The following is a 22032-nucleotide window of genomic DNA, read 5'->3' on the forward strand; positions in this document are numbered from 1 at the left end:
CCAGTATATACCATCCGGCCGGAAGGAAAGCCAGGCCCTGACCGTGTGGTGCACCGAAACATGATTCGCCCATGCCCTAACTATCCCAAAGCTGTGGAAGAAGTTCCCCCGGGACCTGTACCGGCGGCCCCCTGGATCGGAGGATGGGCTGTGATACCGGGAGAACCCGTGGTAGCGCCACCCCCAGTTGCCCCAAGAGAACCAGAAGTGGCCCCTGAACAGGCCGAGCCCGACTCACCCCCAAGGCGCTCTCAACGAGAGAACCGAGGCCGACCCCCTGCCCGTTACGGTGAGTGGACGACCCGAAGACGTTCTAGGGACTAGAACGCATTGGCGGGGGAGGATGTCACAAGGTGACGATCTTTTTTTTCTTTGGGGCGGAACCAAAATTATGGAAGTTTGGTTCCGCCCGGAAGTGTTTCCGCCCGGACCGGAAAAAATGAACACCGGACTTCCGGTAAGCGCCGCGGGCGGGAAAATCGCCGAATTGGATGCACCTGTGCCTTGTTATGAGGAGCGGTTGGTGATTGGAGGACACGCTAAACAGGGCAGTACTTAAGACAAAGTTTAATCACAGTTTGGTGTTGTTGTTTGGTGTGTTGAAGCGCTGTGTTGTGCCCGTTTGGTGTGCTGCTGGTGGTTGTCTGGACTCTCTCTCCCACAGGCTGAAGTTGTAAGGTGGCAAAGATATTCGGGGACCTGAAAGGGAAACGGAAAGGAATACATTTTAAACGGAGACGAAGTGAAACGGAACTGAGACGGGCCTCGATGTGAGTACTCAGATTATGTTGGAAACGCATTCCTATTAATCTGCCTTTGTGATAGATACCTCCAGGAGAAGGAGGGCGGCCCTACCCCTAAACTAGCGCGGTGGGTAAGCCGAAGGAATTCATACTGAAGCAGTCACAACGACGATACTACCAACTAGGCCGTATATTTCATCGCCCGATCCAACCTAAGCGAAGTGGAGGAAGACGGGTGTCCTTTGTGTTTACTAGAGTGTGGTGGGTGAGTCCTTGTGCTGTGGAAACCTTTATTTTGACGTGGTGCTGTATATATTGCTGTGGATTGCTGTGCATTATTGTGTGTCTTGTCAGATAAACCCCCGCCTTCATACACGTCGTCGAGAGAGGACGAAGAGGCTGTCGGCCCTTATCTACTTCAGTATAGCATATGTTGTGAGTGTGCTCCAGGTCTAAGGAAATAGTACGGTGATTCGGAACGATTTTTCCCCCGTGTAGACATTGGGTGAAATTGGAGAGTGACGGGGAAGAACAGAGGGATTAGCAGATGTGTGAGTACGATCAGAGGCTGTCATTGTGGATGTGTTAAACTGTATAGAAATTGCTGTTGCAGAGTGAGAGGTGTAGGAACTTCCCCGTCCCGAGGTCTCTACAAAGGGGCGCCCCTGTCCAGTGTTCGATCACCTAACGGTAGCGAGGAGAGGGAAGCGCTCGGCCCGGTGAGACGGTGTGACGTCCACCCCTCTGTAACCATCGAGCCAGTCGAGAGGGTTCGCCCCCGACGCCACGTAGGAACTGCTTGTCCCAGCCGACACTTGACGTAAGCCTGCCACATTGCTAGAAGTCATATCTACTAACCTCTTTGAGCCCGTTCATCGACAGATACGGAGAACCAATTGTCTCCGGTTGTCACGGAGTGAGCGCCACGAGTGAAACCTGTACTTACGGTACGCTGAGTCCCGCAGAAGAGGTGAGAGCCATACGAATCGAATTAACTGCACCTTTGTGTCCTAGTCACCACCTGTGGAGAAGGAAAGAGAGAGAGTGAACAACACGAGAAGAAACGAGTGAAACTTGTACTTACGGTACGCTGCGTCCCGCAGAAGAGGTGAGAGCCATACGAATCGAATTAACTGCACCCTTGTGTCCTAGTCACCACCTGTGGAGAAGGAAAGAGAGAGAGTGAACAACACGAGAAGAAACGAGTGAAGCTTGTACTTACGGTACGCTGTGTCCCGCAGAAGAGGTGAGAGCCATACGAATCGAATTAACTGCACCTTTGTGTCCTAGTCACCACCTGTGGAGAAGGAAAGAGAGAGAGTGAACAACACGAGGAGAAACGAGTGAAACTTGTACTTACGGTACGCTGTGTCCCGCAGAAGAGGTGAGAGCCATACGAATCGAATACACTGCACCCTTGTGTCCTAGTCACCACCTGTGGAGAAGGAAAGAGAGAGAGTGAACAACACGAGAAGAAACGAGTGAAACTTGTACTTACGGTACGCTGTGTCCCGCAGAAGAGGTGAGAGCCATACGAATCGAATTAACTGCACCTTTGTGTCCTAGTCATCACCTGTGGAGAAATAGAAAGGAAAAGTGAGCGGCACGTCCAGAACTGTGCGAGAACAAGGGAGAAGGCTCCACGAAGTAAGCTAGGTGCTCAAACAGGAAGTTACTTTTAACACTCACACTGCTTTGATTTCTGCCTCCAGGAAGAAGAAGGAGGGCGCCACGGATAGTAGAGACCAGGCAGGAGCCTGAGTCTCACATCCCAGCCCACAGGGCTTTGGACCCCCTCCCCGTTGCCCCCCTTCCTCCTTGTCACCCTCTTGGCCGTGGCCTACCTGGAGGGCAGAGCCAGATACTAGTTTTAATTTCCCTTCCCCATTTCCCCACTACATTTTAAATATTTAAACAAATAAATAAAGATTGTTTTTATACTTACCTGTCCTCGTTGTTGTCTGGTCATTGGGTTGGTTTTGGGGACCTCCTCGAGGTGAAAGTTGAGAAGGGGCGTGGCTTTAGCCATTAGCCGCCAGCCCCTGGGTGTGACAATGACGCTCTGCTGCTCCACTCCTCAACTTGGTAGAACACATTGTAAAATGTATTGTGAAAAACAACGATGAGAAAAAAAGATGGGAATAGTAAATAAAATTATATTGGACATAAGTTATAAGAATAAATTAAATATTGTTAACAGTCGTGGTGTGCGTAACTAGGCAACCACGTTTTCGTTCACGTTGCATGATGTCATCAAAGTATGTCCCAGAATGTGCATACTCATTTGCTACACACTCAAAAGTATGTATATTTTCCTCACAAAAACAGTACATACTTTTAGGTCGTAGTATAAGTAGGCGAATTGGGCCTCAGCAGTAGAATATTTTGACGTCCGAGGCTGCGTTCCACTCTAGTTTTAGACACGCACTCGCAAACTTCCCTAAGGTCAAATCCCTGTCGCCATTTTGAAGTGCGTTCCACTTCGTCAAGTGGACGTGGGAAGTTTGTATGGACAGACCCTCACTCCCTTGTTTTTGACCGAGGGAGTGAGTCTACTTCATATGGGGCCGTTTCTCAATATGCGTTCTTGTCTGTACTTGTGTTCTTGTAAAACGTCATCAGTCGCGGCCCAAGTACTGTTCCAAATCAAACGCTGCGTCCGAAACCGCCTACTTCCATACCATATAGTAGGCAAAGCAGTGCTTTTTGCATACTATATAGTATGGTAGTAGGCGATTTCGAACGCAGCAAAAGTTCGCATCAAGCCAAGTTCACATAACTTCCCCGGATGTGTTCTTGATCTGCCCATTTTATCGAGGATGCATCAGGAGTTGACTTGTGCTGACTTCTGACCGCCAAGTTTCCCAGAATGCATTTCGCGTCAACAGCAATGAATTCGAAATATTTCTCTTTCTGTGTCATAAAAGGTAGTTTTAAGGGCTGTTTAGTCGAGAATATAGTTGAATAAACTTCAAATATGTGGTCAGTTAGTTAAGATAGTGCCCATATAAAATTTCCTTTTGGATATGTGAGTTCCGGTGAATCAGCGGGTGGTCAGCGACGCATACAACGACGAGGGCAGCCTCATCTCGGCAAGTCCTTCTGAAATTTGCGGCGTTCTCAGTGCAGCTGCTCTGCCCTCCGGTGTCTTATCAAACATAAAATATTTCCTTTGGATATCTAACTGGCATTTTTTGTCTCATCAATTTTTTTCTCTTTATTATATGAAGTGTTATTTGTTATCCTTTTAACTGATGGTAAAGTTAAGTTTCATAACTTAAATCAAATATATTTTTTATATAATCTTAACACTGTATTAAATTACTGCGAAAAATCGCTGCAAAAGACGCATTCCAACAGGTTTTATCGTACTTTTTGCCAACTCCATTGACATGTATTAGATGTGCTGTGAGGTACGGTATTACTCCGCGCCGGGAACGTTGTTTGTATTCTTGCAATTGGCAAAGGTGGATTATCGCCACCAACTGGGCTGAAGTGTGTATTATTCAAGCTCTCAACGGAAGAATATACGGGTTTGAGGCGTTTGGAAAAATAGGTCCACAAGTTTACCACGAATGGTAAAACACCTGTTGGAAAGCATCTTTTGCAGCGATTTTTGTGTGAGCATATCAGTGAACACCCCTGACCACTCGCTGAGTTTCGCGTCTTTGTAGGCGAGGGTTTGGTGCATTTTGGGAGGGATTGTTCCGGTGCACCTGTGGACCCGTTGTAGAGGTGGGAGGTGATACAAGAAACACCCAAAAATTCTTGGGGCAGCCGCATATGTCGAAATTTCAGTCAAAACCGTTCTATTTCATCATAAACAATCTGAAAACAGGTCTTTAAGTGTAAAATACCGAACTTGTCCTTTAAAGGTGAGCACTCGGTCTTTAAAGTTGGCAGCCTCAGAAGTTCGCGAAAAGAACTGTAATGAGACGGCCTAACCTTCGGAGGACCCATAATTGGCGCCACTTGCAGCACACACCTGCCAGCAGGACACAGCGGAGACGTTTCTGACTTATTAAAATAAATATAAATTTATTTTAGAAAATATGACACGTTGATGTAGATTAAACTATTCAACAGTATATTCAATTAATCAACCTTAGAAATATACGCAACATAAAAAGAATTATATTAACACAAAACATAACTTATAATACTAAAACAGTAACAAACTTTTTTTTTGATAAATACACACTTTTATTTAATAAAGGTTTTAATTTTTTATTTTAGAATATCCAGCCATTATATGCAGCCATTGCAGGCGCGCAATGAATCTTGGGATATCCTCGGCTGTTAAGGATACATTTGTTCTATCCTTAACAGCGCGGAGAAATAAGGACGCATTTTGAGGCTTCATTCTAAGCATCCTTTGAATTTGGACGGCCTTACTAGCCTCAAGTCACGCTGCTGTGATGCAATCGGTCTTAAAATGCGTCCTAAGAAGGTCGCAGCCTTTGAATTGGGACACAGCCCCTGTGTATAGACTGTTTCATCGTGCACACGTGCGGTGACGCAATAAGTGTCTGGTCTGAACTTTACTTCCAGTTTCTGTTTGTTTAATGGTCTGACTAGTTGGTAAAACTGAACTCTTAAACAAATACCTCGTTGAAAAGAACCAATGTTTTGGGTTAATCTATGTGTTGTTTATTTTGCTTGCTATATACATAAACTACTTTAAAAGGACTTTGTTGTTAATTATTTTTCGCAGAGCTTACCAAAAGTTACGTGAGGACCCCGAAAGCCACTTGTTTATGTTACTGCTGAAACCGTCTATATACAGCCCTTGCAAATATTTTCATTAAATGCAAATCATGTTTTCTATGCTTATGTATGTTTAAAGTGTTCTGGTTATTAATTCCTAAAGGTAAACATTTAGCCTAACGATTTTAAGGTCCAAAGGTTTATTTACAAAAAATATACGTAACTAACTTTAAAAAAAATGCATAGTTTATTAAATTCATTTCATGACCTTTACTCACAGCTTAGCACCTTTATACTTTATTCATAATGTTAATGCTTAACTAATTGTACAGTAGTGTCCAAAAGATGATGTTTGCTTTAAATGGTTCAACTAAAACATCATGATATGAGGAGTATTTTATACCATAGCAGTTCATGCACTCAAAAAAATGAACTTTTACTTTTGCCAATTTTACTTAACTCTTTCATGTTGTGATAACTTAAAAAAATATTTAACATGTAAACTTAATTTAATCTAGTTTATTCAAAAAAAATGTGTCTTGTCAGCTTTACTTAAAACTTATTTGTTCAGCTAACATAACATTGTTGCATAGACTTGTATCTCATTGGCCGAGGATTTTGCAGTGTATTATGGGTAATTGTTGTTCTGGCACCCTCTTGCAGAAGTGTAGCAGCATTAGATAGGTAGGTAAGTAATAAGTGGCATGTATGAGTCAATGAACTTGTTTTGATATATTTTAGAACAAAACAAACAAACGGTTTGGAATGTAACATTGCATTTCAAATATGTTTGTGATATGTTTGATAAACTGTAATTTAAAAAAGGTCTATATGATGAGTTGCACAGCATGGACTTATTAATCTCTAATTAAAGAGGATGGAGTTTATAAAATGGCATTATTTTAAAACTTTTGTCATAATTCATTAAAATTTTCATGCACAATTAACTCAATTTTTATTTGTTGTCTCTACTAAGGTTTGTTGAGTTTACTTAAACTTCTTTTGTAAAATGAACTAAATTATTGTTTGTTGAGATTTAACAAATTGTGTGGAACCTGTTGACATAATATTTTTAATTAAACCCAACATTTCTTTTTTTGAGTGTATAATCTGGGTGTTATTCTAATACGCAAAAATGCACAGATAAACAAAAAGCCCATATGAAATAAAGCATTCGCTGACAATTTTATCACAATAAAATTATATTGATCTAGTTTTTATGAGTTTTTCATGTTGTTTCTGCAACTATTCTCCTGGGTCTTGGCTCATGAATCTTTGCGCATGTGTTGTGTGTCATTTATGACTCAATTTTAAAGCCTCTCTAAATTCTTCCCAGCTCAGCCCAACTTCAAAACGCACTTACAAAATCTTTAATACATGGTAGATTAATAATGTTTGAATAAAGGGCAGACATCTGTACACAAACGTAATATTTCCTTATTAATAATTTTTTTATAAAACATATTTTATGAAAAAATAAACAGTCGCACATAAATTTGCTTTGGCCTGTTCAGCAATTTATCTACAATAACCCAGAATTGAGTACCTGACAAAGCATGTGCGTTACTCAACATGTATTCATGCGTGTCATTGAATTATATATGAGCAACACCACAAAAGCAAATACATCTAGGCAAGAAATCAATTTTGGCTGTGATTAACAAACTCTATAAAGGTTTAATTGTTTTTAAATTGATTCAGATATTGATCCCTTCCCAACACAGAAGGTAATTTGTTGCTGGTGAAAGGCTTAAGAATTTAATATATTAATTCCAGTACACTGTTTTCAGATTACATGTATTTATAGGCAATCAAACCCACTGGTGAATGAAGTAAATCACGCAATAAACACATCTGAAAACAGATGAATAGTGAATATTTAGGTGCACTATTGAAGAGAGATATCTTCTTTTCGACTCCACCAGGGATGTATAATGGATAGCATGGCTATTCCTAACCTAAGATCCAGTGGGAATTTTTGCCCTTTCTTCAGAAAGCAGTTTATCATCTTCAGTATTGCTGATACCTCTGTTCAGGTATTTTCTTTATAAGAACACAGAAAGAAGGGGTTGCACGAATCTGCAGTACATAGATCACATCTACAGCATGTTTAATTCAAACACTGACCGTGAGTGCTGCGAGATCAGACTTGTATACACAAGTAGCTCTTTCTCATAAATTCTGCTCTGATGAAAAACAAGACACGACAAATCACATTATTTAAAGATTTATTAAACGCATAGAGGTATGTACAAAACCAATTATCCGTTTCACACGTTCGGCATATTAAAACAGTCATGCGTTCTGTTGCTTTGCTGAAGGTCTATAAATCAAAACATTGATGGATTATCAAAGAGCCTTCAATGAGTTTATTTCACATAGTGAAAAACAACACCTCATTCATCAATGCTGGTTTACTCTTAGAAGTCTCACTGGAGCATTGTAAACCAATGGGGAACCTTTACCCTTGGGGATAATGTCATTAAATAATAAATGTGGATTTACTGTTAAAAGCTAAAATATATTTGAGGCACTATTTGGGGTTCCTTAGATTGCCACACTTGAGGAACCCTCTGGTGAACCTGCAGGAACCCATTTGAAGGTACCTTAAAGCGGTACTCCAGCCAAATATCAAAACCATCCCATGATTTACTCACATGTCCATCATCTTTCAGAAGAACACATTTGGAGTTATTTTTAATGTCCTTGTTCTTTCAAGCTTCATTGCATTAATTCTTAACAGAGGCAATCCACACGGCTCCAATGGATCAACAAAGGTCTTCTGCGGGTAATCGATGCGATTGTGTAAGAAAAATATTTATATTTTAAACTTTATAAACTTGCAGTAACGCTGCCATCTTGGAGTTTTAGCATAGTGAGCACTCGTTGCCAAGGGTACGTTACGAAGTGACTCTTGTGAAATGTCCAAGATGGCGTCGTTACCGGAAGCTAGTTTTTAGAGTTTATAAAGTTTAAAATATGGATATTTTTCCTACATTACTATTAATTTGCATTGATTACCCCACAAAATACCTCCACCAACCCACTGGAGCCGTGTGGATTACCTCTGTGAGGAATGAATGCACTTTTTTGGGCGTCAAAGTCAGAAGTTCTTCCCTAATCCCTGTTTTCTCCCATTATAAGCTTGGAAAAGCAAAACATTTACTACAATTATTCCAAACATGTCAATCTGAAAGATGATGGACATATCCCAGCAAGCAATAAGCGAGACGGCTAACAATACACCCAGTATAGTCCGGCTATGAGTACCCACTTCTACCATAAATAACCTTGAATTTGGTTACATGCCGGTTTTGCCAAAACTATGTGCGAGATGGACGATATTCCACCATGTAAGCAAAGTCAACAGGTTTTCAAGGTGATTGCTTTCATTTCTTTTACATGTTCTAAGCGTATACTCATAATCCATTCTTGGGCTATGGTTAGACATCTATTTGACTTTCACCAACAGCCCAAATGCAGCCTTGTTTGAGCCAAAATTGCTTGCTGGGACGCATCTCGTATTGCCCGAGGGTGAGCACATCATGGGATAATTTTGATATTTAGCTGGAGTATCTAAGTTGAGGTAAGAACATAGTAATATTGAAAAACTGGTGTTTTCCTTTAAAAGTTTTTTCACAGCGATGCCATAAAAGAACCATTTTTGGTTTCTCAAAAGCCATTCAGTTATACCTTTAATAACTTTTAATAATCTGAAGAACTGTTTTTCATCAAAAACAACCTTTGGTGAAACCGAAAGCTTCTTAAATGTTCCTTATCGAAGCATTACAGAATTAGTCAATTTTCTAAAAAAAAATTCCAGACAATTCACCCACCACCATGTCATCCAAAATGCCGATGTCCTTCCCTGTTCAGTCAAGAAGAAACCATGCTATCCAAGGAAAACATTCCAGGACTCCTCCCATTCCAATGGACTTCAATGTCGTCTATCTCCGGTCCTGTGACGCGCCACGGAGACCTCACGCAATTGCGTAATGCCGTGGAAAGGTCATGTGTTACATATATGAAACGCACATTTGCGGACAATTTTATACAATAAACTGACACAAAGACATTAATTAGTATCATTCGACATACAACAACATCAGAACGGTCCTCTTTCTCCACACTTGTAAACACTGGGGTGTAGTTTCGCATACGTACTCCGTGACCTTTTGAACGTAACATGAACGGAGATATACAAGAAGTTGTGGTTTAAAGTGCATATTTTTATTTTTCTTGTCAAAAATGACAATCGTTTCGCTAGATAAGACCCTTATGCCTAGTTTGGGATCATTTAGAGTCCTTTGAAACTCTGTTAAAACTGCAATTTTAAACTGCATTAAAAATGTTAGGTGTTGGGGTCCATTAAAGTTCATTTAAATGAGAAAAATCCTGGAATGTTTTCCCCAAAAAACAATTTCTTCTCGACTGAACAAAAAAAACACCAACATCCTGAACGACATAGTGGTGAGTAAATTATCTGGATTTTTTTTTAAGAAAACAGACTAACCCTTTAAGCAAAAAATGGTTCTTCTATGACATCATCAAGCACCTATACATTTTTAAGAGAGTAGATTACTCAGATGCAGTTAGTGCCATTAAGGGTGCCCAAAGGTTCTCCAAAGGGTTCCTTAATCTTTTCATTTATACAGTATTTACTAAAAAGCTTAAACTTCATCCCAACTGTTCTGTGAAACTTCGACGGCAAACCGAATAGAAACGAAACTGAAGTAAACAGCTGTCTAATTGACTTCATCTCAGCCAGTCAATTATTCTGTTCAGTGAAACTAAGTATCTAAATGAGCAAGACAGCATTCATGTTGACTGAGGGATATGTAATGGGATAACAAGAGTTTGCACTGGGGCTCAAAAGTCATTTGCTTACAGATTAAATCAGCACAAAAATATGGCAGAAAATGGCTCAGATGCAAAAAAAACAAACTATGTGAAAACTAAAAGAAAATCATTATACAGTTGTGCTAGTAGAAAAATGGCATTTATAGACATCAGCAGCACTGCATCTGTCCCTTAATTAATATGATAATCTCCTGGCACACGTGCGTGATTTGAGTCCTCCAGTGTCATTGTAGCAACCAGCCAATGTCTTTCACTCATCTTACAAACAGTTTGGCTGTGATCATGACCTGTGAATGATTTACTTTGACGTCAGCCCCAGTTATAAAAGTAGATCTTCTGCCAAATGGGCAAGTAGTCCATCAGTGGACCTGAGAGGACAGCAAAATACAGTCAGCACATAACTTTTAGCTTCTTAAAAGCTTTTTATGTGATGGCACTTTATATCCACTGCGAGAGATAGATTCACGACTTACGTGCAACCAAACCAACTCCAGGAACATAATCTGCCAGGAAGCGGAGAAGTAACAGGATCTTCGCCCTGTATTTGTATACAAAAGTGTGCATTAGATCACTGAACAAGAGGAAACATAAAATATCATGATGATCACTTAAGTAGATTATAAACACACCTCTCCTCACCAAGCCTCCAATAGTAGTAATACTGTAGTATACAGCACATCACATCATATCAAAAAACTGAATTCATGTAATGAACAGACACAAACCCTCGACTCGCAAACATAAGGAATGCAAGATACTTACTCAGAGTATCGGTCATAGAAAGGGGAGCGAAGCAGGTAGTACAGGAGAAGAAAAGCCCGTCTCCTCATCTCAGCTCTCTCCCTGCGGTTCATCGTCTTCATGTCACTTAGTAAACTGAAACTTAAGAACCAGAAACAGTCTGAACTTCTTCAGATCTTCACACGCTATGAAACACAGCGACCGAGAGCCTGAGATAAGATGAGCCCTTTACCTGGTTATCTCTAGGAGACCAGAGACGATCCACGGTTTCCAGGAATGTTTTCCGAAAAGCCCAAGACTGGACACTTCGAAATGTTAAGAATGATGGACGTCAAAATGTTCAAACATTGACAGCATCTGTGTGACGAAACCGTTACCACTATAATCAAGTAGATTTACCCCAAATTGGAGTAAACACGGTCGGAGTAACTATTATAATTTAAGATTATATAATTATTTAATTCTTAAAAATATATATTATAAAGAGCTCTGTAAAACTTAAATTAAAAGTTTTTGTCGTCAAAGTCATAAAAAATAAAATGGCACAAAGGATACGATGAACGAGGGGTCGTGCTATGTACATTGACTCAGCAATGGTTTCCTGAAGACCCAGAGGGGTGCGGCTTGGGTGAAGCTCCTCTTCCTGATTTCTACTTATTGACATTTTCTGAGGGAGACCCCAAAGTCGAGACTGCAATGATGATGCTGAGGAAAAGCAGAAGCACACAGTTTGTCATATAAGTACATGTACATGAAGAGATGAGATGCAAAACCCTCTAATGCTGCGTTCACACCAGCCGCGGTAGAGGCGTCAAGCGCAAATGATTTTAATGTTAAGTCAATGTGAAGATGCATTGACGCACGTCTGGAGGTCTCGCGGTGCGAATGAGGCGTTTAGTGCGGCGCGGTAGAAACGATCCCGCCTCTTTTGGCGTCTTGTTCGCGCGAATGGTGAGCGCGAGTTGAAAAATTTGAACTTTGGCGGAAAAAAAACAGCGTTAACCAATCAGGAGCTTGCTCTAGTAGTGACGTGATTACAGAAAGCGAGCGGAGTCGCAGAAGCCTATGGAAGGCCCTCCCATGACACAAATTTCTCTGTGAATGTCTCGATGACTAGAATTTCAAGTGCGGCTTTCACGTGCGAATGGAGTAAACTCAAAATGTTCAAGCGGCAAACTAGACGCAATTTTGAGGCCTCAAACGCGGCTGGTGTGAACCCACGGTACGTGCGTCTGACATGTTTTCTTGAAAAGTAATATTTTTTATCAGCCTCTTAATGGATTTTGCCAACAAAGCTGTATTTCTGAATGGCCTGAGCCCGGGATTAAGCGGATTTGAAGCTAAAGTATTTGATGAACGTATTATACGTGCGAGAGCATTTGGTTAATATAATTATCTCATTTTGACGGAGGTGGCGTTTAGCGGCTTTTGATTCTGAGCTCTTCATATTCAGAAAGAGCAATAATCAACTGTCAGCGATTGAGGGACATATGTAAATAAAGTGATATAAATAATGTTTTTCTAAATGTAAACTGTTAACATATTTCCTGGAACTCATTTGCATATGTTAAAGGACACACCCAAAACGGCACATTTTTGCTCACACCTACAAAGTGGCAATTTTAACATGCTATAATAAATTATCTAACGTATTTTTCGGTCTATAAGCCGCGTTTTTTTCATAACTTGGCTGGTGCTGCGTCTTATAGTCAGGTGCGCCTTGTAAGTCAGTATGAATTAATTTGGACATTTATGAGGCAAGAGCCGCAAGAGTCCGCTATATGCTGCTTCTGTATTTATGTAATTCAATGGATTCAGTAATGTGGAATGACGAGTATGCGAACTTCACTCTAGTTGGCTTGTTCGGTTAATTTAGCCGATTCAACCTTCCAGGTAAGTTCTGTATGCTTTGGTTTATCGTTTAAATAACTGATAATATTACTTTAACGTACAGACATCTAGTCAGCTTGCTGTTCTGTCTGCTATTGTTTAGTTGAATAACTTGCTTTTCCAGATAAAATGTCTGTTCTTCGGCTTGGATTTTGTGAAATAATTTTCTAAATAAACGCGACGTATAGTCTACTGTGACTTATATATGTTATTTCGTCTTAATGACGCATTTTTGAATGATGCGGCTTATACTCCGTAAGGTACGGTATATGCTATTTTGAGCTAAAACTTAACATACATACTCTGGGGACACCAAAGATTTATTTTACATCTTAAAAAATCTTGTGACATGTCCCCTTTTAAGGAGGCTTGCCAAAAAATTACACACAACATATGTGCATGTTTATAAAGGCATAGCCCATTACAATGAATATAAAACATTACCACAAAAGAGGATCAACAAATATTAATAACAGATAAAATTGTAGTCATTGTATAAATTATTTTGTCCAAGAAATACCTTAACAAGCTTATTGTTTTGTCTCATATTTTGTACCATATGCCTCATATTTTAATGGCTTAATCTAACCCGAGGCACCAGAGCAATGTCTGTGGTAACCGTGGTATAAGAGAAAAAATTGACTCTGGCCCTTTAAAATATTTAAAAATAATGCACACCCACGGTGTAACGGCATTACCACCTTGGCCCCCCATCAGTTATTCCTTACATATGTTACACACAATCTCTTTGCCTAAATGGCAACTTAAGTTGCACATCATACCCCAGTCCACCCTACATGAAAAAGGAGCGCTTAACCCAGTTTAAGATGCTGGGTAATGTCTTCCGAAGAAAATGAAATATAGAAGTGATGGATATCTCCGGGTCTTACTGTTTCCCAGAGGTCGTATCACTCTTCCTGAACGCTGACCCACAAATGCAGCGTCCTCCTCCTCTTCAGCATTCTTCTCTGTGTTAGGAAATCAATGCATGAGTGTAGCAGAGAGGAAACGGGCACTTAGCAGACACTTTACATCCTATAGAAACCACTGACAGAAACAGACAGCCTCCCCTTGAGCAACCCGCAGGTCCTGTCTCAGCTCTACATATTACTGATCTGATTGATACAATGACACCATACACTTCCATAGAGAGTGATGACATCTGCATAAGGAATATGAATTCTTTAAACATCTAGTCACAGTGCAAGGCGGGATTTACTGTATATATAATGAAATATATTTATAAATCTATATACAAAAAGATATTTTAACCTTTGACGGAGATATGTATTAACAGGTAAATAGTTTTTTTGATGTTCCACACATATCTGTGCTCTCTCACCTCCACTGCAGAGCTGTGAACCCCTGTCCAGAGGAGTTATAGGTGGTGATGTCTGGATGCCTGATTTGTACCAGAAAAGCAGGAGACAGCGCAGTATTGCTCTGAAAACACAAGAGATTGGATATATTTGACACAAATGGGAGGACGAGAAAAATAATCAGGACACAGTAAAGATGATGATAATCTGATTATATTAAAGTAACAACTCAACAATGAATGGGGAGAATTCAAATTCTGCCAATGTTTATTCATTGTATCATTACAAAACACCTTTCTTCAGAAGTTACTGAAAGCTAGATTGGAGAGGTAAATGTTTCTTATTTTTTAGGAAAATTAGTTCACCCCAAAACAAAAACCCTCAAACATTCATGCCATCCCAGATGTATATGACTTTTATCAGTTGAACATGTGTCATTTTGTGTGTCTTCATGAAATTTTATATGACAAGTAGTCCAACTAGATTCGAAGTTATCAGTGTGCTGCCATATTTGATTTAAAGTCTCAGTTTGTCACACCACAGAAAAAGGGTGTTATTAACCACTCAGCCAAATCTGAAGGATTAAAAAATGCCAAGTAAATAAAATAAGTTATCAAAATCTTGGATTTTGATGCTGGGGCGTGTCCACCAAGCGTGCTGCACAAACCCTGAAAAGCGAAGCCAAAACGTCTCGGTCGCCCCCCTAGTGACTGGTCCTAGTATTGGTCAAAAACCCCACCTCCCTCATGTTATTTAATGGAACTTGAGACCAACTAAACAATTTAATAACACTGGTGGTGTGACGTCATGATTGACAGCTGTGATATGTGCATTCTGCGAGAGCAAGGCCTTGATTTCGCGACTTCACTTCCTGCTCACTACTGCGCAGGACTGGTCCCGCAATCGCTACTGCGCAGACTCAAGACCCAAGATGTCAGTGCTGTATCGGGACACTGGCGGCTTCACTTTACACCAATGGAAGAGAGCGAACTGGCGTCGTCCATATTTTTTACAGTCTATAATGTCTATTATCAGCGCTGAAACCATGCCCACTCACGGGAAAGCTGCAGTCTCTTTTAACTTTTAAATATAGGGTATGCATGTGACGTCACCTTCAGCAAAAATGACTGCGGTTACGCCCACTGAGTGGCAAAAGACATTGCGGCAACATTTGAGTACAGTGTGAAATCAGCGAAAACACGGGAAAAACGCGTCTAAACCACTGATCTATATAAATGACTGGATTGCGCATGACGTCACAACTGTGAAGCCACCGCGCCGCCATGTTGGTATACCCAAACATTCTATTAAATCAATGGACGCGATCAGATTTTAATGATAAAACATAACTTTACTATTCTTCCTTTTTATATCTGAAGTTACCCTGTACATTATTACAACACAAACGTCCTAAGCATGTACACAGTTCTTTACTGAAAGTTGTACATTTTAGTTATTATACATTCATCTTCATTACAGTATCAGATCAGCAGACAGACCGCAGCATATTTAATATTAATGATAAACGTGCTCATTCTGAAATCTAAATAAATAATCATACTTTGTACCGTATGTGCATGCAATAATTTGCTGGTTTTATGTTATCTAAACTTACAAGTTACCTAAACTTATTTTGAGAAATAATCCATTTATAGAAACGCATACAATTTTGTATTACTTTAAAAAAAATCCCAACATGTAATACTCATTTCAAGCTGTGGAGGCCGCTGTTATGTCATGCACATAGAGCATTCTGTGTAAATGATGTGTAATGGTTGTGGTGAATTATTACTACAGTTTACTATAGTAAATCTCATGGTATCTATCAACTATAGTTTTAACACTTATTTTAACTTATTATTTATCTTGACAAGAGATGAGTTGCTACAATTTATAAAATGAAGTTGACTTATTTCAACTATATTTTATAAGTTACTCATCTCTAGTCAAGATAAATAATAGGAAGTTAAAATTACTTTTTTAATTGAAAAATTTTTTTAAGGCAGAAATTTTTTTTTACACTGTACCGTTTTTAATTTTACATTCATATAGCCAATCTCAGTGTTAATCTATTACCCATACACGTGTGTTTATAGTCAGGGTACCCTTTAAGCCACCTTCTCAAGAGGGCCTTACTTAGCAATCTGAATGAGAACAATGACAAGCCAACGTCCACCTTCTCCCCACAGCTTGGAGGCGGCCATCTCAGTAAAAACCTCCACGTACTCCAGGACCGACAACCAGGTTAGCAGCCTCTGTTGGGAAAGAGACTACAGAAAACACATCATTTAAATGAGATCGTTCTGGACAACGCACACATATGCGTGGTATTTTGCTGAATGCTTGAGGTCAGTGGTCTATCACACGTCGAGTTCATATAAACTCAAACGGCCTCTGAGGAGATCCATTAAGGTCACGGATTAAGAGCCCTGGGCTATGAACGCAAACCCATTTGTCCTTTCCCCGCGGCTGAGACCTGGCGTTTACTGCCGCTCTGAAAGCGCTCGGGCTTTATATGCGTTTATTTCTTTACACTGGCGATGGCACGCACAAAAAAAATACGTCTCTCAAGCACAACGTCTCTGTAGAGTTTGCTTGCTCACAAAAATATGTCTGGTTTTCTGAAAGGGTCAGATGTACTTCCCATGCCCCCGTTCACAAGCTAGTGAGGACCGAACAGGGCTGTCATCAGCGGGGTGAAAAGGTGGACAACAATGAAGTTTGTTGTAGAGCAGCGAAAGAGGCTTGAACCAAATGACTTGCGAAATGAAGTCCTTGACATTGCGAAATCAAAAAAGCGGCAACTTTGAACCTGCCAAGCTTGCATCAGCTTTGAGTTCAGTTGCATGCTCTCTCTTGAAGCCGAGACAGACTGCGTATTAACTTTTTAACTATATGGTGGTTACCATGCCAACTGCACATGCTCTCTACCTTATGCAGGCTTTGTAGGGAAGCTAAGGATAAGCAGATGAGAGAAAGAGACTGTGGATATTAAAATCTGTCTTGGGTAGCAATCACAAGTGGTCAGATGAGACAGATTACACCTGGTTGCTGTTTACACCTGATGTTTACTTGCATTTTAAATGCGTCCCTGTCACGATCTGAGATTTCCTGTTGCTTTCAAATACACATCTCGGTTTTAATCTCACTGCAACACGAAACACTGAGCAGAATGAAAATGAATCACTTTCAGTGGTAACTGTTTAAACTGTTCATCAGATGATCTTACAACATCTTCATCAGACAAACTCAATTTTAAGCATGCATATGCACATGCTTTTTTAAACTGTAAAAATCAGCAGGTTATTTCAAGAAAATCTGGGTGATTGACAGGTCAGTAGGGGTGGGAGGGAGGTCTGGGAGGATATTTACAGTCCAGATGTGATGTAGTTGAAGTGACCAGATTACTATTTGCACTAATATTTTTATCACACCTAAAATTGATGTTAATACCAAAAGGACTGAGTGATAAGGCAGAGAGCGTTACATGCATTACCTCAGGCAACTTCCGAGACAGATTCTTTCTTAAGATGCCATCATTCAGCAGCACTAGCAAGTTTGATGCGGAGTAAACTATGAAGGAAAGGGAGAAACACAAAGATCAAAGAAAAAATTATACTATTACATAATAGACATTAAAATACATGAAATAGGGAGCAGATGCAGTTAAAGGCGAGGTGTGTGATTTTTGGAAAACACTTTGGAAAAGGGAGAACTTATAGCCAATGAGCAGTAAGGGGCGTGTTGCCTGGGTTGCGTATGTGTGGACCGGGTCTATCAAATTAAGGCCCGGATTTTACTGGGGTAGGGCCGTGTTTGTTAAGGTGATTTTAAATGTCAACATTGTCTTTTAGAGATCATGCACCCCGCCTTTAAAGAGTATTCCTTAAAGGATTAGTCAATTTTCTTAAAAAAAAATCCAGATAATTTACTCACCACCATGTCTTCCGAAATGTTGATGTCTATCTTTGTTCAGTCAAGAAGAAATTACGTTTTTTGAGGAAAACATTCCAGGATTTTTCTCATTTTAATGGAATTTTTATGGACCCCAACACTTAACAGTTTTAATGCAGTTTAAAATTACAGTTTCAAAGGACTCAATGATTCCAAACGAGGCATAAGAGTCTTATTTAGCCAAACGATCGTCATTTTTGGCAAGAAAAATAAAAAATATGCACTTTTAAATCACAACTTATCGTCTTCCTCCGTTCGTGTGACGAGCCAGCACAACCTCACATAATTGCGTAAGGACATTGAAAGGTCACGTGTTACATATATGAAACGCAAATTTGCGGACCATTTTAAACAATAAACTGACACAAAGACATTATTTAGTATCATTCCACATACAACAACGTCAGAACGGTCCACTTTCTCCACACTTGTAAACACCGGGGCGTAGTTTCGCATACGTCATCCGTGACCTCTTGACGTGATGAAGTATTGTGTGGGGTTGCGCTGGCGCGTCGCAGGACCGGGGGAAGACGGGAGGTTGTGGTTTAAAAGTGCATTTTTTTTTTCTTGCCAAAAATGACAATCGATTCGCTAGATAAGACCCTTATTCCTCGTTTGAGGTCATTTGGAGTCCTTTGGGGCTGCAATTTTGAACCGCATTAAAACTTTTAAATGTTGGGGTCCCATAAAGTCCATTAAAATGAGAAAAATCCTGGAATGTTTTCCTCAAAAAACATAATTTCTTCTCGACTGAACAAAGAAAGACATCAACATTTTGGATGACATGGTGGTGAGTAAATTATTTGGATTTTTTTTAAAGAAAATTGACTAATCCTTTAAATGCATATAACATGAACAACGTAAAATATTATGTGAATTATTTAATCATAGTGTAACAGACATGTATGCTCCTGGAACAATGAATAATGTCTCTGTAAATTAGACTAAGGCTAAGCACCTCATTACACATTCCTAATTATGTGAGCTTAAATATTATGTAAAATATTAGGAATTATGACTCTATGGGCAAATGCACTGGGACGCATTGCACTCAAATTCAAATGCCAGAACATTTCTTCATTATCATTTCCTATTTAATCTCTAATCGGCTCTTTCTTTGAAATGTAAAAAACCTTTTTAAAAGCATGACATAAAACTTTGAATCCAACTTACCCAACTCAGACAGTACATGAGAGTCTGAGAATCGACCTGTAATAATACGAAAACATAATTATGTCATGTTATACCACAGGGCTGTTGAATGCTTTATTTTGATTGGTTGAGAAATGTTTCATGTGAATGCATTATTTTTCGATAAACGCACACCTGACCTGTCATGTCTTAAAATAACCACCAGAGCAATGTCTGTGGTAACCGTGGTAAAGCAGAATTATTGACTCAGGCCCTTTGAATTATATTGAAAATAATGCACACCCGCGGTCTAACCAACGGCTCGTCGTCAATTATTCCTCACATAATTTAAGTAATTAAGTAAATAAATATACACACTACTGTTAAAATATATATAGGGTTACTTAGATTTTCAACTACATTTTCGTTATCATTTATTTAACATTTTAATTTAGTGCTTGCCTTATATTTTATTTATTACATTGTATAGCAATGTGCTTTTAATGTGCTTTGTAAATAAATTGGAACTGGACATTTTTAGAGTAATAAGCACGTATGAAACTATTGAATACACAAACATAACATTGAAAATTATGAAAAAAGTAAGTGCGCAAGACTGTCCCATGTCTTAAAACCGGCAAAGTGCAGTGCCCTTAACGCACACTAAACCCACACTTTCTAGAATACCGCTTCGAAGTGGTATTCAAGGCTAAACGGATCCCGTCATGCATCATGTTCAGGATGTAAATCATGAGACTTTTGCCCAAATCTATCTATACTATTTTGGTAGTATAACGGAAGTGTTCCACATTTAATTGGTGCAAACATTGTTATGTATTTTTTAAAACATCTGTAACTGCTTTTATAAAATTAAAACAACATTAATGGTGTCGTTTATTCAGGGACTACTACATAACCAATAAACTTTAATAAAGCTACATGGAAAGAATTCTGAAAAGTTTCAGATAACTGTAGATAATATTCTTTAAATGTTCATTTATTTATTCATTTGTTTATGTGTTTATTTTATTTAAAGCAAACCTTAAAAATATATATTTGAAGGAGCCTAAATAAAAAAATTAATACGTTTTGGTGCAAATTGCTGCCACTGTCTGGATAGACATTTTAACACTTGCTAAGTGTGTCCCATCGGGTGAATAATTTTTACATGCACGCTTGGGATCTTCACGCCCACTAGAACACTTGGGCCAAATACAGGAAATTCGTCATGTCAGTATTCAATTGGTCAAGTGCAAAGACTGCAAGTGTGGTGGACGCAGCCTAGAACTCATACTAAAGAAATCTTATGCAGCTGTTTGATGAATCACCCTGATATGTTTACTCTTGATGTATCGAGTTATTTATTCTTATTGGCTGTTTTTTCCCATTATTAGGTGCAAAATAATCATTAATTTGAAAAGCATATTAAAACTTCCTTTGTTTTGGAATGCAAAAAAAATATTTTCTTCACATAAAAAATCCTAAACTCTAAAAGATTTTTAGCTTCAAGTGAGCCAAAACTTTTTGTAGTGTACATACACTGGGCAGTTAACATGAGGTCAGGCATTGACATCAGTGTTACATGAAACATTAGGTTTTTGTGACATGAACTATTTAAGCGAACCGCAAAATGTTCAAAGGTGATGCAAAACGAAATATCGACCAGTTCCAGCTCCTAAAACATGCAATTTCCCTTAAACGTCATATGAATTTCAACTCAAACACTGCAGACAAATGCATCATACACTATAACATTTTTTAGAAACGTGTTTATGATATATGATTGTCAGTTATGATAAATGTGAAAGGCTGTGTTTACTTTCACTTTGTGAGTCTCTCACCTGCGATCAGGTAACTGAGAGTGCGCACTGCGCCCTCCAGTTGAGCCGTGGCCGCTGGGTTTGTCTTGACATACTCCTGATAGCGCTCATAAAGACGAGTGAGTTTATCCAGACACAATGCTGTCATCACAACCGTATCAGTTAGTTCTCAATCACAAAACACATCAGAAAACACACGCAGTGCAGCGAGACTCACACTTCCGCATACACAATGCGCTCTCTCGTGACGACATTTCCTGTACGGCGTGCGCTACATTTAAAGGGACAGTAACAGTTTAGAATTTCACTGTGATGTTTACAGCACATTACCTTGCTGTCACTTTATATTATTTACGTCAAAACGGTATTTTTTGAAACAATTTGATATGAAACGTATATTCGATATATACCATATTGAGTGTGTACTGTGCAGAGTATGCACATTTACTGTATACATGCTGCCATACTAACCTACTGGCAAAACTGTATGAAAAATTACTTCATCTTCCAGTTTCATAAAATATATGCACTAAGCAGTATGCTAGAATTTCATATGTTTTTCTAACCAGCAATCTATTAAAACCTTTATGCGGGTCATGCAGAAGAGACAGGGATTTGAAAACCTCTAGATGCATGACCCAAAATTGAATATAGCCCACAACATCATCTCTCTCACGTGCACTGGTATAAATCAAGCATATGAGTTTATAGCTGTAATCCAATTTCATTCCTTTAAGAGGTTAATGATCCATTTCTCACTTTATCTAGAGTAACTGAAGACTAGAGGAAGTGAGTTAGAGTGTTATACTGTTAAAGTGTACTGGCTTATGCTTAGGCAGACCAGCTGTTATCAGTCAACATCTAAAA

At 39.3% G+C, this 22032-nt stretch overlaps 1 protein-coding gene across 1 annotated transcript; it reads right to left on the reverse strand.

Annotated features, from left to right (window-relative positions):
• Positions 1-9338: 9338 nt before the first annotated feature.
• On the reverse strand, positions 9339-21417 carry pex16 (peroxisomal biogenesis factor 16). Its single transcript, XM_055174468.2, has 11 exons — positions 21187-21417; positions 19388-19423; positions 17757-17833; positions 16397-16530; positions 14284-14384; positions 13832-13909; positions 11607-11756; positions 11284-11356; positions 11073-11192; positions 10784-10848; positions 9339-10678 (listed from the first exon to the last, which is right to left on the reverse strand). The coding sequence occupies exons 1-11, from the start codon at positions 21311-21313 to the stop codon at positions 10620-10622; spliced, it is 1020 nt and encodes a 339-aa protein (XP_055030443.2). The 5' UTR covers positions 21314-21417; the 3' UTR covers positions 9339-10619.
• Between the last annotated feature and the right edge of the window lie 615 nt (positions 21418-22032).

This window comes from Misgurnus anguillicaudatus, chromosome 15, assembly GCF_027580225.2.
Source record: "Misgurnus anguillicaudatus chromosome 15, ASM2758022v2, whole genome shotgun sequence".
Taxonomy (NCBI): Eukaryota; Metazoa; Chordata; class Actinopteri; order Cypriniformes; family Cobitidae; genus Misgurnus; species Misgurnus anguillicaudatus.

Excerpts from the sequence above, each read along its gene's own strand:
- pex16 (XM_055174468.2), bottom strand. The coding sequence starts at position 21,313 with ATGACAGCATTGTGTCTGGATAAACTCACTCGTCTTTATGAGCGCTAT. Across the intron at positions 11,357-11,606 it reads AGCACGACCCCTCGTTCATC|TGTCCAGTCTTGGGCTTTTC; the intron begins GTATCCTTTGTG and ends AACATTTCGAAG. Across the intron at positions 10,679-10,783 it reads TGGAGTTGGTTTGGTTGCAC|GTCCACTGATGGACTACTTG; the intron begins GTAAGTCGTGAA and ends CTGTCCTCTCAG.